Consider the following 20,582-nt stretch of genomic DNA (forward strand, 5'->3'; position numbering starts at 1 on the left):
TGTGTATGCACAGTGATGGAGTCCAAATGTTTCGTTTATTTCACCAAAGTATAAATACCTATAATGACGATACTTAATTTACGACTTGATTTCTTAATTTCACCGGAGTATAAATACCAGTAATAGTTTTACTTAATTTCTTTTTTTCACTGGAAATTTCCCGATAAGAATGTGGTCATACTTTCTCGTTCACTAATAAAGCTTTCTTTTTGTATTTTGCCTCTGTATATTTTCTCGTGTTGCTTCCTGCTGACGAATGTAGGCTCGAAACCTAAAAACTTTTTCACCTTCCCGAGTTTGTTGTTTATACACCTGTTTTCGTCTTTCGTTTTTTGTAAACTCCAACTTTATATATATATATATATATATATATATATATATATATATATATATATATATACATATATATATACGACCTCGGGCAAATATATATGGTTAAACGTACTTATGATCTGATGAAACATCTGGGAAGAACAGCAGCAAAGCCCTATAGCCCTAAAGGCAATCACAGAGACAGAGAAGTGGTGTTACAACGGTCGAGGAGGAACGAAAACGATATCCATGCCATTTCAAAGGCAAAAGTTCTATATTTTAACTCATTTTATATTTTTAGATTTCAACTCATTCAGAAGTAGCTCTGAATGAGTGACTATGCTAGCACTGAAGTTTCACTGTTACCATACGTACAATCATTAATTCTTCTTTATGTAAAGATTTGAAAGCTGAGTCAAGTAAGCAGAGTTACGATTATATTTACGCTGCTTAAATGCACAAAACTCTGATATCCAAGTGACTATAAGTGACAGTAGATGGGCACTCAGAAGTCATGACCAAGATGAGGCGTGGCTCCTTTAGAGTATTACAAGTTAAGAGCCGATTCATTTGCCTGTTTTTTAAGACCTTCTTGAGAGATTCTTTCTATTATATTTATATATATATATATATATACATATATTTGGCTAAATCAAGAGTAAAAGCAAAGAAAGGAAAAGTCAAAACAATGTACTTACCATTATATATGCATATATATATATATATATATATATATATATATATATATATTTACACCCACAAAAGCCAAACGTTGTAGACAGTAAATGCACTGGTTAATGTGGCAAAAAGCGGGTATGTGACAATTTGCACATTAGTGAGACAAAGGTAAGCGGAAATATCCGGTGAGAAGGAAAAGTACAGTCCGAAAAAGCACTTGCGCAGTTAGATGGCTGAGTACATACATACACACACACATAATATATATATATATATATATATATATATATATATATAGAGAGAGAGAGAGAGAGAGAGAGAGAGAGAGATAGACAGATAGATAGATATGCGTGCCTCTATGCCAACATAAAAGAAATAATATACGAGTGAGAACAAAAGAATCGTCTGAAATTCAATAAACCAACACCTTCCCAATATATGTACGTTTATGTATGCATGCTTATATGTATGTGTGTGTGTGTCTGTGTTCGTATATACATACATATATATATATATATATATATATATATATATATATATATATATATATGTGTGTGTGTGTGTGGTGTGTGTTGTGTGTGTGTGTGTGTATGTATGAATACACACGCTCACTTTTCAATTTGTTATTCTTGGATGCTATATGGAATCTTTAAACATAAGGAGTTATTCTACTTGCCATACTTTGTTAGAAGCGCATGGCAGGTACTGAGAAGAAATAAATGGTGCCCTCATGAAATATGTGGTGGCAGAATCTCTGACGTGAAGTTCCCTGTGGTATAGTAGAACTCGGACATTGATACACGATGTTCATTGTGATATCCATTCATTGTGATATCCATACTGATATTAACTAGTAGCTCATTACTCTTTGACGTCAATCCGCTCCAAACAGCTCAGAAGACATTCTATTAAGGAACGAAATTATTGTTCATAAATCGGCAACTTATTTTAATGCAAATGATATGAATGACATTCTGACAATAGAATTTGCACCGTTTCATTTATTGCTGAAATCTTTCTACAGCGTTTCAAATTGCTTTGGGTTAAACGCTGTAGAAAAGCTTTTGTTTCCCATACAAGAGAAACATATAGATGTTTGGCTATATCTCGTGATGCAACGCATATGAACACAACTCGTTAAAACAAACGTTTAGGAAAATTTAGAAATTTACGAGTCACTAAATTGTACTGCGAAATGATACATTGCAACTGGCGAAAGCAGTTTTCAATTGACTATACTAGTAATTCAGCATACTATGAATATTTCATAACGCATCGTATATTGTACAGATACATAGAGATATGATCCGCAATTAAAATTTTCACTTTCCATACATGGTTTCACGTTCAGTCTCACTTCACGGTTTCTGGTATTTGGTAGGACGAAAACTACGTAGAATCCTGTTACTTATAAATATATAAATGCATGTGTATTTTGATTTTGTGCCTGTCTATGTGTTTACTTCAGCATCATTTGACATACTATTCTGAAGTGTTTATGTATTGGTAACGTAGCCGCTCAGCAAGTCAGAACGATAGTGTAATACGCACTGGGGTCTGTTTATTCAAATAAATATGTCAAGTGACACCCAGCATGGGTTTTATCCAACGAAGGAAAATGAATAAAAGCAAAAAGGAAAAGAATAAATATCTACTATATAATTATGGATATAGAAGCACAGGTGTGGTAGTGTGGTAAGTAGCTAGCTTACAAACAATGTGTTTCTCCGTGGCACATTGGCCAAGTAGCTTCTACAGTTCTATGCTTAAGAGATGAGGAATTATGTACATTATTTACAATTGACGGATATTTGTCCTCATCTTGTTTGTTCTTAACACAACGTTTCGGCTGATATGCCATCAAGCCTTCATCAAGTGTCTTGGGGTAAGTTCGAAACTGCCTAAAACATCGAGCAATGAATATAAGTAGCAATTGTGATACCCATCAGGAAGAAATGATCAAGCTCAGTAACAATCTATTATGCAACAACTACCCCAAAACTACCCCTCCCCAATTATGAAGAAAAGAGGGGATGGAACCGATAAACTGTCCACAGTCTGTCAACCCAATGTGAAAGGCCTCTCCGAAAAGACACAAAAGATATGCGGACCATATGATATCAGGACGGTATTCAAAAGTAATACAACACTTCGCAAATATCTCCTTCGAGTAAAACCACCAATAGAAGAGAATATGACTAAGAACTGCGTGTACTCCATCCCATGGAGCTGTGATAGGTTATACAAAGGCGAAACATACCGTCCCCTCAAAATAAGGGTAGAGGAACATCACAAAGCTGTGACACGGGAACATATTGATAAATCGGATATAGCTGATCATGTATGAAAAAATAGAGACCACCTCCCTCTGTGGGGTGAAGTTAAAATAATAGACAGAGAACGCCACTCGAAAATACGCAAACTAAAAGAAGCAGCACATACACTAGGGCCCAACAACCTCCTAAGCAGACCAAGTGCAGATATGAACAGCATGTGGGAACCGGTATGAAGGAAGGATAGTAGAATATTAGATTTATAGACCCTAAAATTCACTCCATTACTGCCCACGGACATATGGCGTAGTGGTTAAGAGCACGGGCTAATAACCCCAATAATAATAATAATAATAATAATAATAATAATAATAATAATAATAAAATAATAATAATAATGCCCTGATACAGTACCAGGCAGTGGCTCTCATGGCTTCTGATCTTAACTGATTGGAAGTGTTATCATGTACATTGTTTTGTCTTGGTATAAAAGATGGGCTACAGCAAATATTCTGCTCAATACCACAGATTTGCTTGTCAGTTGTTTGACCTTAACCAGTTGAGCATGTCCCTTAGAGGCTGACTATATGTGCATCTCTGATCACGAGCAGAAGTAGTGGCGGAGCATCATAGCCATATGTTGAGAGGGATTCTTTGGGGTTTGAATAATTCACCTCTGGAAACATGGGTGGTTCTTTCAACATCCTTAAACAATCCTTATTCAGGGACCTTTTGGGCGGGATGTGCTACTCAACCTGAAGAAAATTCTGGGCCCCACCTGCAAGGTCATGTGCTGTTTATCTTGATATGAGATCAACATGTCGCGCACATATGGTTGTGATGCATGTGCCTGGTGTACCCTTATCAGACGGGTAGTCATGATGGGTATATTGGGCTTCGTATATTTTACCCCAGTGTCACTTTGATGGCATGCACTGCTCTCTCACTCAATAATAATAATAATAATAATAATAATAATAATAATAATAATAATAATAATAATAATAATAATAATAATAACAACAACATTAGGAATTGAGAACTCAGGCTCCAAATTTCTCCCAGACACCTGATGAAGACTGGAGGGTATATCAGCCGAAATATTGTGTTAACATCAAACAAGATGAGAACAAATATCCTTCAATTGTAAATAATATAAGTATCTTCTACTATAGTCTCGGGCAGACCAAAGGGTTGTGCGTAGATTTGGTAGAGGGAAACTGAAAAAACCCGACGTATATATATATATATATATATATATATATATATAATATATATATATAATGTTCTTGTGTCTGTGTTTGCCCCCACCCACATCGCTTGACAACCGATATTGCTATGTTTGTGTCACCGCAAGTTAGCGATTCGGCAAAAGAACCGATAGAATAAGTACCAGGTTTACAAAGACTAAGTCTTGAGGTTGATTTGTTCGACTAACACTGGTGCTACAGTATGGCCACAGTCAAGTAACTGAAACAAATGTAAGAATATAAAAATAGAATGTATAACAGTATAACACAAATATATTGATTTATATATGTATACATACATATATATATACATATATATATATATATATATATATATATATATATATATATATATATATATATATAGTGGTTGTATACTGTCAACTTAACGTGACAGTAGGGGATTGCACCACCGCTGTTTAGCCCTAGGAAGCATCGACGCTTCCTGTTGGCTTCGACACATTTCCTGTGTGCTTATATATATATATATATATATATTATATATATATATATATATATATATATATATATATATATACATAACCGGAAAGTTTACGAAAATAAACAAAAGACGAAGGCAGGTGGAGTACAAACAAATGTATTAGTATAGCGCTCAGGAATAGAAATAGAAAAAGTATTTTACGTTTCGAGCCTACGCTCTTCGACAGAAAGATACACAGAAAAAAACAAGGAGAGAAAAAATGCGTGAAGGAACTAACGATCTATCAAAACATATATATATATATATATAAATATATATATATATATACATATGTAAAACATATATTGATGTATAAAACACTTTCATATTATCTTCATCTAGAAGATAACACTGCACCATAACAAATTACACAGGTATTTGACAATACAGTTTATGATATTCAACATTTTGTGTCACCGTAATGATACCCCTCTATATTCAGCCTGCCACTGTTTCATGTCATTGTTTATTGCAACACGATAAACATCGGCGTTGATAGTAAGCTTCAACAAAAAGCAACAGCTATATCGGTATGTTGTTATTGTTGCATTTAATAGTGGCGATGACTCTCTCTCTCGCTCTTTCTCTCTCTCACAAATCGCGCGCGCACGCACACACTCACATATTTATATATATATATACCTACACACATACATATACACATACACATACACACACACATATATATCTACAATCATATATATATATATATATATATATATATATATATATATATATAGGTGAGAAAGTTGGTGTGTGAAAGCACGTGGTTGGATATATAGAAAATAGAAAAGAGGGAAAAAACTACAGAAGGCTTGTTTTATGAGGTTAAAGAATATATTTGAGTCGTTATGTTAGAAGAATGTTATAAAATTTTGCATATAATAACATAGTTTTTGGAGAAAATACCGGTTTCGTATTAACTTTTCAAATATCTCAAATGTCTTTATATACATCGTGTCATGTCTTCGTTATGCAGTGCAAAGAGAGTGTTCCAGGCAGGGGGAGGTAATAGGTGATTTCTTCCGGTATAAGGGAGATAATCGCTTGTATATAAAGATGTATATAAAGACATTTGAGAAATTTGAAAAGTTAACAGGAAACCGGTAATTTCTCCAAAAACTATGTTACTATATGCAAAATTTTATAACATTCTTCTAACATAACGACTTAAATATATTCTTTAATCTTATAAAACAAGCCTTCTGTAGTTTTTTCTTCACTCTTTTCTATTTTATATATATATATATAATATATATATATATATATATATATATATATATATATATAGCAATAATAAATCTCTGAGCAAGATGTAAACAGTAACCGCTCGACAACGTAAAGTATACTAGCCATATCAATATGGCTAACCACTAAGGGTGGCTGTTATTGTAGCTTTTAGCCCCAGGAGATCATCGTCTCCAGCTGGCTTTAGGCACAATTTCTGTGCCCTTATGATATTTGCAAAGGGAGGTCATCCCCTCTTGTAAACCTAAGTGATGCGCACGGACTGCAGTTTCGAGGTAATTTGCCTCTTGTCAACGTAGGGTAATCACCGGTTTACGACGAAAGGAATAATAAATCTCTGAACGAGATGTAAACAGTAACCGCTCGACAACGTAAAATATACTAGCCATATCAATATGGCTAACCACTAAGGATGGGTGTTACTGTAGCTTTTAATTTTTAACTTGCCTCTTGTCAATGTACGGTAATCATCGGTTTACGACGAAAGGAAGACCTGTTTCAAATACTTAAAGTTTTTTCTAGTGACTTCCATCACTGATTTCGAAAAACTCGTTCAGAGATTTATTATTGCTTGCAGACGGTTTTTCGAAATCAGTGACGGAAGTCACTAGAAAAACCTATAAGTATTTGCAAACAGGTCTTCCGTTCGTCGCAAACCGGTGATTACCGTACGTTGACAAGAGGTAAATTACGTCGAAACTGCAGTCCGTGCGTATCACTTAGGTTCACGACAGGGGATGACCTCCCTTTGCAAATATCATAAGAGCACAGAAAGTGTGCCTAAAGCCAGCTGGTGTCGATGATCTCCTGGGGCTAAAAGCTACAGTAACACCCACCCTCAGTGGTTAGCCATATTGATATGGCTAGTATACTTTACGTTATATATATATATATATATATATATATATATATATATATATATATATGTATACATGAGTTTTTATAAATATCATATCTCGTGGAAAAAAGTGTAAAGGAATGTGAAAACAAAACATGACAGTCCAAGAATATGAATGTGTTTACTAAAAATATAAGAATTCTGGAAGCATGCAATTACGACGGACCTACCTTATAGAACATTCAAATATAAGTTGTTTGAAGTTTATATCCAGGCTGTATATTGAGAAGAGCAATTTTAAGTCAAGTTTTTCTTCAATAACAAAAACGAAACAGTTTTTAAAATAGAATTACTTGCATCTTTTTTTCCTTGTGTTTTTCACTTGTCCTCAATTCATTTTATCATATGAACCGTGACGCACGCAGTTGAAATGCAGGGACTGCTAACTCGCCTGAAATTCCATTAGACTTGAATGATTACCGAAAAGCATTTATTATAAATATACAGCATGAGTTTATATTTGTATACACTCATATTACATATCCTTAGGTCAAATCTTTTTATCCAGTACTTTGATAAAGAGCATATTTTAATTATGATATAAAGCAGAATTTTTTTCCTACAACCTGTTAATATGTTTTTGAGTTCACATCGAACACGAGATGAATATTTCACTCGATTTATGCCAAATGTATATATTGGTTTCAAATTTTGACACAAGTTCAGCAACATTAAGGAAGGAGTTAAGTTGATCAGATCGACCCCAGTGCTCTACTGGTACTTATTTTATCGACCCCGAAGGAATGAAAGGTTCAGTCAACGCCTGGGGAATCTGAACTCAGAACCTAAAGACGGACGAAATGCGGCTAAGTTTTTACCCGGCATGCAAACGATTCTACCACTTCACCGCCTTGTCAAATATATATTATGTATTTAACCATGCATACATGTATCAGTCTATCTGCTAGCGTATTATGCATATATACAGAATCAAATCCGAACCTCTAGTAATTAATGGAGACTGGAGACTTACGTCGCCGACTGCTGCTAAGAGCTTGATATAATATAAAATTATTATTAGTGTAATTATCATTATCATTAATATTGCCAAAATTATCCCCCTCCTCCTCCATATCATGATCATTAGCAGTAGCTTCTACTTCCTCGTGGCTGTCATTATAGTCTTCATAATTAAACTCAAAAGATTATTTAGCACTGGAAACTTATTAACTGTTTAATTTTTTGTATTGATTTTCATATCTATTATTATATGTTTCTCTGTTTTATGTTTATCTCACACGTTATTCATAGTAAAATTAATTCTGATATTCAATTCCAATTTCAGTAATTGGTGTTATTATGCCGAGCATCATGTCGACACAAATACCGAGATTTCTTCCGACCCCAACCAATGTCACATACAGACGAGGACAATTAGCAACGTTGCGGTGTTCCGTAGATAAATTGGGAACAAAATTTGTGAGTGTAATATATTTTACATTTCCTATATTTTGCAAATATGCCTCACCATGTGCACCCACGCAAAAAATATGCATCGGCACGTGCACCCACGAAAAAGAAAATAACATGTATATATTGACAGATTCATACATGCAAACAAAATCACACATAAGCGCACACATCAAACAAATATATTTAAGAACGTTGTGTAAACTTACTTAAATCAGGATCCACACAGTATAAAGATCAGAGGATTGAGTGCCGCATATCCGAACAGAATTTTCATATATTTTTTATCTTCATGAGCACATTTACCCACAAAATTTATATATTATAGATTCTTTAGTATTTTTCCATCCATCTAACATTTTTTCTCTGTTTTTCTTTGCTTTTATTAAACGCTACAAACAGATAACTGAATGTTGGCTGTTCATTATGTACATACAAAATGTTAAAGAACTATAGAAACATCTAACAAAAGTTACAATTTTACTCTCAGTACCATTAAACTAGTCTAGATATAAATAAACTGATTTATTGCTAACTATATTTATATGTTTTAGAACACATCAGGTTAAGATATGCTGGAAAATAAAATTATTAAAATCAAGTGTATTGTAATCAGATGTCACCTTGAAAATGTTTATTTCACATAACATTTCACACTAGAAATATAACGCCATTACTATCAGGCCATTCATGTCATCTCTCACTGTTTGTAAGGTCTTGTGGTTTTACAATAAGCTCTGCCAATTAACCCGATTTGGTGAGTTGCACAGTGCGTTGATTTTAGTATTGTGATTGCGAAGGGCAATGATTTACAGCAACGTAATGCTGAAAATAAAAATACATTGAACAAAAGTTTACTTCATTTTAGTCTGTTTTATTTCTGGAAATTAACTTCATAATTCAATCATAGACTGGAAATTATATATAATCTACAAACTCAGATCTTGGGATTACATTAGTTCTATTTCCATGACTGATTATATGTAATCAAATTTTCCTCAACGAAACAACGAAGAAGAAAAAAGAAATCCGAAATTAGGGACCAACTGTTGCTCGTCCTCCAAGATAGGAAGTTACCAACCAGGTTCTGAGTTTATCCTGTTTTCTACCAGTTTGTAGCATTTTAGTTCAGTTCAGCAAGTAATGATTTTATCCTTCTACTGAGATTGGGAATGTAGCTGCGACTTTGTTGACAATCAATTTGTGTAAAATTTAAAATATCTCAGTATAATAAAAAAAAAATATGATCTTGCCCGCGGAGTGCCAAGTGAAGAGCTCATTGATGATCTGTTATATCAGTAAAGAATATCGTACCTTAAACGATTAACAATTTTCCAGCTTTAAACATAATTATAGATTCCAACAACTCCACGAAGCTACTCACGGCATTGCTGGTTAAGAACAGCTACACAGTAGAGCAGAAAAATATATTACTGGGTTTTATTTCCAAATACTCCTTTTTCAACAGTGCCTAAAATATCCATGTATTTAAGCTTAAATTTTTGACTGCCCAACGTAAATAATCTATTGTTAGTGATGATATTGCGTCTGATGTTCAACTGGAAATTATGCAAGTGACACGTTATTTCAATATACCACCAACTTAACGTCTTTAAGACGGAATTTTAATTGGGTCTGCTTTCAAAGTGACAATGTTCGTGCATGTTTGAGTGACTAACAAGATATGTGTTATGAGTGATTATGATGCAATAATGTATTACAAACAGATAATAATGATTTGATGTGAGGTAATTTAAACACAAAATCTACAGTCGATTAAGTCGGCCTAGCACTTGAATTGCACTTTCTTGTTTTTTTTTTAACCTATAATGAAACTTAGAACATACAGAAATAAAATGAATACCACACTGATTTCATTCGATACTTTAATCATTCTGCTGATCAAACGACTCCATTTTAGAGAAATCGTGCAATTCGGATTTAATAAACTTGACCATTTAAATTGGAAAAAAAAAGTGGGTTAATATTACTGAAACAAAATATAGCAAGAGGACTTTTTATAATTATATGATTGATGAATTGCTGAACTTGACTAAATGCGGCAGTTTCATAGCATGTCGCACACAGATAATGAAGTGAGCGTATGTGCAAATGTATGCAGAGAATTATCGCTAACATGTAACGTGAGACTATCACCAGATTCCTCACATTCTTCTCCAATATACATACATAACCCTATATACTCATACATGTATATAAATATATGTGTAAATACGCACACACATATATACCCAAACGTACTCCTAGATATTCGGGCTTCTGTACAGTTTTCTATGATTGAAACAAATTGATACTTCATGCTGAACCAAAAGCTATGGTTGAATTCACTTTTCACATGTCGCCAAATATGACTGAACACTATAAATGTTGTTTGGAACTGAAATAATAATCAACAAGTATTTCAGACCTTGTTTCCGAAGCACAGGGACGAATGTGATTTATTAATCATACAAGGAATTTCAAAATTATATCGTCACTAGATAGCTGTTCTGCGAAAGTCGCATTTTTACATAATAGCATGGATGCCTCTCATACAAAACTGAATTAAAATGCGATGGAATAGCAGAAAGCTGCTCTAATTGATTATAGTAACTTGCGATAACCTCTTTATAACAGCTTAGATAGTATGTTTTTAGGAAAGTGCCTTTGTATTATCTGATATTGTGTTGTAAGTAAAAATGAGTATTTCGAAAATATTTCAAACAGTTAGGTATAATGAGACATAAATACAACGACTACGACATAATAGATAATAGTAGCAACACATAATCATCTCTGACATCAATAGTTTCTCATGAGAGGTATTGATATATGATCCTAGTTTCGAAAATGTAAAGGTATCAATTGGACTCATTGTGTATTATTTGAAATAGTTCACTGAAAGGGTTACTGGCTAAGAGCAGGTTATATTACGAAGGTGACTACGTCAGTCATAATATTGTAGACATCTGTAAACATTGAATTGTGATCAAAGAAATAACCTGAAAGAGACCGAGTATATAGTCAAAAGAATGTAATAGCGACGCAGATATATTGTTAGGTGAATTATATGTACACATGACTATTAGATGAATAGCGAGCAAATGACAGAGTGATCGTGATAGAGATAGTACTGCATATAGAATGCTAGATAAATGAAAGTATGGGTGGGAGAGGTGAGCGAGTTGATTAATAATATAGAGGTAAGTATTTTGAGTGTGAAACAAACATAAAACATAAATATTGTGCAGAACAGAAGAAATATTTACTTCAAGTTTCAATTAAAGTTTAGCTTTTAGCAAGGCTATGTTAGAAAATATTCGTTATTTATTAAAAATTGCAATTAATTGTCCTTGAAAGTTACACATATTCTAAATATAATTTGTATTATGCTCAGAAGATAAGTTTTCAATAAACTACTTAGAAATGACAAACACCGCAAATACTACTTATAGCTTCATCTGCTTCGGGATCCATCGTTCCTCGTAAAATTATGTTTCCGATGATCGCAGAGTGAAATATTTCTGTTTAATTCTACATACTAACAATTTAGAAATTTAGCAACATCTTTCAAATATACAACGGCAGATTTTAATCCTAGAAGATATCATAATCATAGAATATTATACGGTTAAATAATATGCGCACAAATATTGTCTTGTTGTTCAACAAATATCCAATGCTACTAATAATTAGAACGAAAGACAATATTGAATAAAAGAGAGAAACGAATACATATAAACTCTGTTTTTATGTGAAATAGATATCTGTCACATTGTTTTTAAATCTTAGATAAAAAATTATAAGCAAAGAAAACACGTTCAAATATAGAAATACACTATATTTATAGGCAAATATATATTGTTGCGTTCACGATCACTAGAAGGTGAGTTTGAATCCCTGACCGGTCTGCGTGTTTTGCTCTTGAGCAAACCCTTGCTCTAGTGCTGTGGGGAGACCAAGCATGTCAAGGAATAGACCCATGATTCTCTCTGAGTGTCGTAAATACGACGAAAAGAGGTTGATGTATGATTCGCACCCTAACCCCGTAAATCCTCACCGGCAGCGACCAGTCAAATAGACCCATGGGGTAGACGGCTGTCGCCTGAGTGCTGCAAAGTTGTTCCGGAACCATCAACAAATAGTGGATGCAGCGACACGCTGTTACAACGCATGTGAACATACTATATATATATATATATATATATATATATATATACAGAGAGAGAGAGAGAGAGAGAGAGAGAGAGAGAGACATCGACGATAATTTAGTAATGTTACACTACTCTATTATCAAAGAGCACAGCACAAAATCGGCGGTTAAATGAGAGCTAATGCAACACCATACTCGATGAGTACTGTGCACTGAAGTAAACAAAACTTTCAGATACTAAAAAAATATTCAATATTCCAGCAATACCTTGGACCCTTTCAGAATGATTATTTCAGTTTGACTTTTTGGCATTTTTCGGAGGATTTAATTTGAATTTATGTGAGATCTGCATATATGTTTGAGAAAGAAGCTGGCGTAGGAGCTGCTGTGTGGTAAGTACCTTGCTTACCAACCACATGGTTCTGGGTTCAGTCCCAGGGCGTGGCACCTTGGGCAAGGGTCTTCTACTATAACCTCGGGCCGACCAAATCCTTGTGAGTGGATTTGGTAGACGGAAACTGAAAGAAGCCCGTCGTTTATATATATATATATATATATGTATATATATATATATATGTATATATATGTGTGTGTGTGTGCGTGTGTGCGTATGTATATATATGTGTGTGTGTGTATGTGTGTATGTTTGTGTGTCTGAATTTGTTCCCCCAATGTCACTTGACAACCAATGCTGGTGTGTTTACGTCCCTGTAACGTAGCGGTTCGGCAAAAGAGACCGATAGATTAAGTACTAGGCTTACAAAGAATAAGTCGTGGGGTCGATTTGCTCGACTAAAGGCGGTGCTCCAGCATGGCCACAGTCAAATGACTGAAACAAGTAAAAGAGTAAAAGAGAAAAGAGAAACGGAATACGGTATAGAAAAACATAAACAATGAAGGTATGAAGTGTGGAAGAAGGAAAATAAGGAGGTGAAAGAGAAGAAAGGAGGGCAGGAGGAGAGAGAAGGAGAAGGGGATGGGAGGAAGAGAAGTAAGAGAAGAAGAGGGGAGGGGAGGGTAGAGGATGACGGAGGAGAGGTGGAGAAAAGATGATGAAAGTCGAAGTGGAATAAGATAAAGAGGAAGTGGACGGTGATAAATTTGAAGGAGGAGGAGTAGGAAGGGGAAGAAGAAGAAGAAGAAGAAGAAGAAGAAGAAGAAGAAGAAGAAGAAGAAGAAGAAGAAGTGGCAATAACGTTCCAGGAGAAGTTGCAACCAAACATAATGATTTCATAGTTTGCTAGGATGTGTTGTGGTTTAGACTGGAATTCTAGACTTGAATAGAATTTAAAATGATGCCTTAACAAATAGTGAAGTGCATTGAAAGTAGGCTGTATTGAAGTTAAAGGAAATTCTCATAATACTACTAATCAAAATGTAAGGAAAGTTATCAATAAAATATGCTGATAAATATATTAATAGGTATATTTGAAAAAGAAATGGCCTAAAGTAATTACTAAAGAAAAATAATTATTCCATTTAAAATTATTATTATTATTATTATTATTATTATTATTATTATTATTATTATTATTATTATTATTATTATTATTATTATTATTATTATTATTATTATTATTATTATTATTATTATTATCATCATCATCACCATCATCATCACCATTATTAGTTATCAAACGGACATGAAAGAATATTGAAAAAAATGTGAAATTTTGAAGTGATAATAAATGGAATGACGTGAATCTAAAATATTTCCAGGATAGCTACTGAAGTCGATGTAAAGAACTTTTATAAGTTTGGAAACAACTACTACAAACCTACATATCGACACACCTTGAAGTATTTTAAAATGTTCACCTTCATTATACATATGTTTGTTAATAAATATATCAGTGTAAAGGCAATCCATCACGGCCGATTTTACCAATAAGTTTCGTAATAGGGATTCAAATGAGTGTTAGTTAACAATCCGATTATTTAACACTGCGCTCTTCAGGGGTAGCCGTTATGGAATGAAATATGTCTATTTTTGGAGGTGAACAGACACATTCAGTTTGTGATTGCAGTGAAAAAGATTATAAAACAAACCGAGCAGCGGTTGAGTTAAGGTGTTGCAAGTCGGCGAGAGTTTTCTGAAAAAGAGTTTATGGGAAATGTGTGTATCTTTAAAGTTGGTGTTCTTGTAGAAATAGAATGTGTGTCGAGTATATATGTATAGCGATTGCAGTAGTATGTACACATCTGTGTTCGGTAGTGTGCTTTCTTTTCTTTGGTTAAAATCTTGGTGCATTTATGCGTGCATATAGTGTATGTAGGGGTACAAAGATGTGTGGGGGATTATATTAAGGGTGTGTGGAAAATGAGTATTGGAAGGATGTCTGTCGTGCTAGGATGTATGCGTTTTTGAGGGCGTTTGTGTATGCTCTGGTCAAACTCTTTGCCAGACTCCCAGTTATTGGTGACGGAAGGGCCGAAGCTGGGTGACTGATGCTTTAGGGCACACAGTTATGAAAGGATGTACTTCCTTCCATATGGGCAAGGATTAAAATTTTCACTTCTGCAGTTCAGAATATTTAATATCGCTCATTTCTCAGCCAGGCATAATCTGAATTTTCTGCTGCTAGTGAAGTAAACATTATATTTCTCTAGAATCCTCTATTTTATGTTATATTCGAAAGCGCTTTTGTCAACAACCATACGTGTATGGCCAGGGTTGTGGCGCTACCGTTCTCTGGGACATTGAAGCGGGATTGTGGTCATTATATCGGGTTCTGAAGGAGCATTCCATTGCTCCTACGTACTTACGATCGTTTGGTTGCCCATTTGGTTTGACTCGTATAAGACAGCCTCGGTGTTTCAGAGGTTGTTCATTCGACATGTTGTGTTGCTCCTTCATGAGCATCCTGCTTCTGTCTCAGGTGTGGCCTACCTTATAAAATCTTAGTTTACTTTGGGAGTACAGCTAAAACTCGCAGGGTGTGCCTATCAAATGATTTACTGAACCAATTTGTATGTGGGAAGTGCTTGTTTTATCAGTGTGTGAGAGCAGAGCAAAAAAACACAGATTATTCAATATTGCTCTTGAATGGGTAATTTTCCCATTTTCATTTTGCACTCATTGAACGGTTTCAACAGCCCTAAATTATTGTATTGGTATATGGTAGACAAATAGTGGGCTTATGTCACCTTTTGAAAAGTTTTTGATTTCTCTGTCATGCGCATAGTATTTCAACATGCTCGTTTGTCACACAGATACCATTCAATAAAATTCACTGTTAACGCTCCTGTTGATTTTTGTGCGCTGAGAACAAAATTATATCATTTGAAAATATGACCTACATACGATTAGGATATCACATGTCATATAAATAATTGATATCCATTGCAACAAGGAAAGCAATAACAGCCTACTAATCACATAGAATGATTTCATAAGATAGATTGTGGTGTACTTTAGAATTAAAGTACACGTCAGTGATCCATGATAATTTCCAGAAATCTACCTTTCAGAAAATACACTATGTCATGAAAGAAATTGTATTACCTTTTTCTTTAAAAAAAAAAATCATGTCATAACTTAGACATACCAAAGATATAGATATAGAGAAAGCTGCATAAATTCTTTCCGGACGAAGCCATTTCTGAAATCTCATAAAGTACATTGTAAGAAATGCCAATATCTCAGATGGGACTAAGGCGGCAAGCCAGCAGAATCGATGGCACGTCGGGAAAAGTGCCTAGCAGTATTTCGTTCAAATCCGCTGAGTTCGATTTTGCTTCTCATTCATTGGGGATTGATAAAATAAGTACCAGTTGAACAATAAGGTCGAGGTTATTGACATACTCGCTCTCTGACCTTGTGCCAATATTTGAATTCAATGTTTCATATGGGACTTTGTTTATCAGCAGACTTCGTACAAGTCAGCAGTTGAATGAATATTGCTAATATGTAAGCAAGTGGTCCGTAGCTACAGACAAAGCCGGCCTATTTTGTTGCGTTAAAGAGACAATAAATAGATTTCGGGTGACTGAATGCAGTTTCTTAAGGTTTAGAAGCCTAGAAAGATAGAAAAAAACTCTACTCTTTAAAACACAAACTAGTGGAACATAGTACATCACCATATGTCTCAGAAATATAGAACACACAGATAAGATACAAACTATCACACAGATGAGGTACAATATCACAAAATAATTTTCAAAGTAATATTTATCTCCAAGAAAAATATATAGCAGAATATAAACCTGCGGATGAAAACAACAAAAAGCATATCACAGAATACATGCAAAAAATATTAATATTTTCTTTAGACGGAATCTTTTATAAAATATCCCACCTCACTTTTATTTATAAATATATTCAAATATAGCACATATACACATGGTTGTGAGGTTTTGTATTTTATTTATTTATATATATATATATTTTTTTTTTGTCATCGACATTGTCTACTGATTCGTTTCGTTTCAGATCTTTTCCTAGTTTTGCCATAGATTGTTTTTGCTTAACGTTAGATCTGCACACTCAATTTTTCTGCTACTCTTCTTGTCTTACAATGTATGCTATTTTTTTTTTCGGTAATATCAATATATTGAACAATATTGTCAGAAGGTATCGAAATTGTAATAATATTTGAAACCTGGTGATGAGTGATCGAACTTGTTTGCATCATTTCTTGCTGATTTTTAAAAATTTTACTCGTAGATTCATTTGTCGACTCACAGCCCCTTTTTTCTGCCTTTGTCTAATGTCATCTTTACAGAAATTATGGATTTGAGTCCCACGGACAGTCTTAACCTTTTTCTATCGAAGTTATTCAACTCAAGTTTTACATACTATTATTCGTAGCTTCATCTGCTTCAAGATCCATCATCCCACAAAAACTAGTTCACGAACTCTTGTAGTTTATAAAATCTTATACATTATTTATATTTGAGGGATATTTGTCCTCATCTTGTTTGTTGTTAACGTTTTAGATTATGTACTCTCCAGCCTTCTTCAGGTATCCTGGGGGAATTTCGAACCTGGGTTCTCATTCCTAAAGTATTTTTCCGATGATCTTGTTGTTGTTGTTGTTGTTGTTATTATTATTATTATTATTATTATTATTATTATTATTATTATTATTATTATTAACATTATTATTATAGCCCGCGCTCTTAACTATTACGCCATATGCCTGTGGGTAATTATGGAGTGGATTTTAGGGCTTACAAATCTAATATTTTCCTACCCTTCCTTAATACCGGTTCCGATATGCTAACCATATCTGCACTAGATCTACTACTAACCCCAAGATTCCGTGTACTATTCCAGGCAGTGACTTGAATAATGACGATGATGATGATGATGATTATGATAATAATAGTAATAATAATAATAATAATAATAATAATAATAATCATAATAATAATAATAATAATAATAACAACAACATCGGAAAAATACCTTAGGAATGAGAATCCAGGTTCGAAATTTCTCCCAGGACACCCGATGGCGGCTGGAGAATACATCAGCTGAAATATTGCGTTAACAACAAACAAGATGAGGACAAATATCCGTCAAATGTAAATAATGTAAATAATGTGCGCAATTCCTCATCTCTTAAATATAGAACAGTAAAATCTTATGCATATTACGTCACTGATATCAACAACATATATATAATATATAATATATATATATATATATATATATATATATATATATATATATAATATATATATATATATACATATGCATATATATGTATGTATATATATATATAATATATATATATATATGTATATAAATTTATAAATAAGGATAATATCGATATTATCAAGTGGCCAGCATGGGAAAAAATACCATACAAAGGTAATAATTTTTTACAACTAAAAATAAGGGTGTCCGAGACACCACCATGCCGATAGTGGATATATATATGTATATATAATCATAGCCATTTATACCTATCACGTTAACCATAACGATGAATATTTATCTACGTATTATACATCTAATCGTAAAACACTCCTCATTTTTTTAATTAATCCTCAGACAGATAGCGTAACTTTTATATCTGCCGACTAGTACTCTCTATGTTATTCAATTTTAGATTTATAGTATACTTATCATATACTAATATTAATGCTTTCTTTCGCATAAACGCCAGCAAATGAGCTTCGTAGAACGAGATAAGGATTCATATTTTAAATTTCACGAAGTAATATCACCCGAGGTCGCATTTGAAAGACGTTTCGTCTTCTTTATTTTAATACTTGTCTCTTTACATTCATCTCTCTTAATACTTGTCTCTTTACATCCATCTCCCCCTCCTTTTTGAAGTGGGGCAATGTATACAGATGGAAAAAAAACAGAAGAACATATATACGTCTGACGGATATCTTTCAGACTTCAAACCAAAATCACCTAAAATCGTCACCCCAGGAATTGTTCTGTATCGATAATAGGCATAAGATAGCATGCATGTTTCTTTTGTAAACGTACCCCAGGATATAACAAGTTTTCTCTTGTAACCGAGCAATCCTAATAAATGACAAAGAATGTATGGAACAGTTGAGAAGAAAACCTAGAACATCTTTCAAACCTCATTAAATGCGTTTGTTATAACATTAAGAAGATAGATGAGCCAAAATTTTCCGCGCAATAGATGTAAACTTGTATCTCAGCCTATTGATCAATATCAGTAGCACTATGTGCAAAATATTTGGTATTAACGACTATATTTCCATACAATTTGAGACCAAAGCATTTGCTTCTATCAGCGAAGTAGACTATAGATTTAAGCCTGCATATAACATGCATTAGATGTGAATATCACAAACTTCGGCTCTTTAATAACTCTAAAAGAAGGCTAATCAGTCCTACCAAAACTGAGCTCCGTATAGATACTAAACATCTTCTAGTTTCGTGTGTTCCAGTACGGAGGCCCTTCAGTGATTTAAACAAGTTTAAGTATAAAAAGTATGTGAGGATTCGGTTGTAACCATATGTTTCATATATTTTTAAATAAAAAAGAAAAAATTCTCGCTGATAACATTTGAGCTCAGAACGTAGAGGCTCATAGATATATACAATAATATAATTAAAATCAACAATCTACAGTAGTGGGATATGCATTCTCTAGGTAATACCAAACTTCTAATTTTTCCTTTGCTTATTACTGAAATAAGATGATGTTTTAAAGAAAAAAATATATTTAAAAGATGTACACATACGTATGCCCACACAAAAATACACATATATATGCGTACTTATATATACATACACATATGGGCATGTATGTGTATATATATATATATATACACATATACATACAAATATATATAAATGTTTATATATATGTGTGTGTGTGTATATATTTATATTGGTATGTGTATATACATATATGTATTTTATATATATATATGTGTGTACGAATATCTTCGTTTACTTGTATGTAGTTACACAAGTGTGTGCTGGAGTATGTGTGTCTCTTTACATTTCAGTGAACCTGTTCATAATTACTAATATAATTAGTTTATTTACTGTTGCTATTATTACGATTCTTGACTGTATTGTTCCTGTTGCTGTGCAATATTCTTTGAAAAAGTCGAGAGACCAATTTAAAATAAAAACAGAAAATACATATATATTGATAAAAAAGTATTCCTTCTAAGTTTGTGCGTAATTTCGTTTGCGGTTGTATATATTCTTCCTCTACTATTTGTTTCAGGTTTATTTCTTTTTTTAGAAACTATAAGATATTGTCAAAAGCACTTTCATTCCTAGAGATAGGCTTTTAAATACCTCTTTCTTAGCATCAATATTGAATTTATGTTTCCTTGGTTTTAATATACCACAATGACTACCGGTTTGTTTATTTTATTTATTTTTTTATGTATGTCATATGCAAACTTCAGAATTGCGTTTTAT

General features: G+C 33.4%; 1 protein-coding gene across 8 annotated transcripts in view; it reads left to right on the forward strand.

The window, feature by feature from the left end:
• Positions 1–20,582, forward strand: part of LOC115217977 (protogenin A-like) — a 1,479,291-nt gene that overhangs the window by 1,084,580 nt on the left and 374,129 nt on the right. For all 8 annotated transcript variants that reach the window (XM_036507815.1, XM_029787710.2, XM_036507814.1 and 5 more), the window contains one exon: positions 8,426–8,559. In XM_036507815.1, the coding sequence (XP_036363708.1) occupies positions 8,426–8,559 (134 nt within the window). The remainder of the gene's footprint in view (positions 1–8,425; positions 8,560–20,582) is intronic.

This window comes from Octopus sinensis, linkage group LG12 (assembly GCF_006345805.1).
Source record: "Octopus sinensis linkage group LG12, ASM634580v1, whole genome shotgun sequence".
NCBI classification, from domain to species: domain Eukaryota; kingdom Metazoa; phylum Mollusca; class Cephalopoda; order Octopoda; family Octopodidae; genus Octopus; species Octopus sinensis.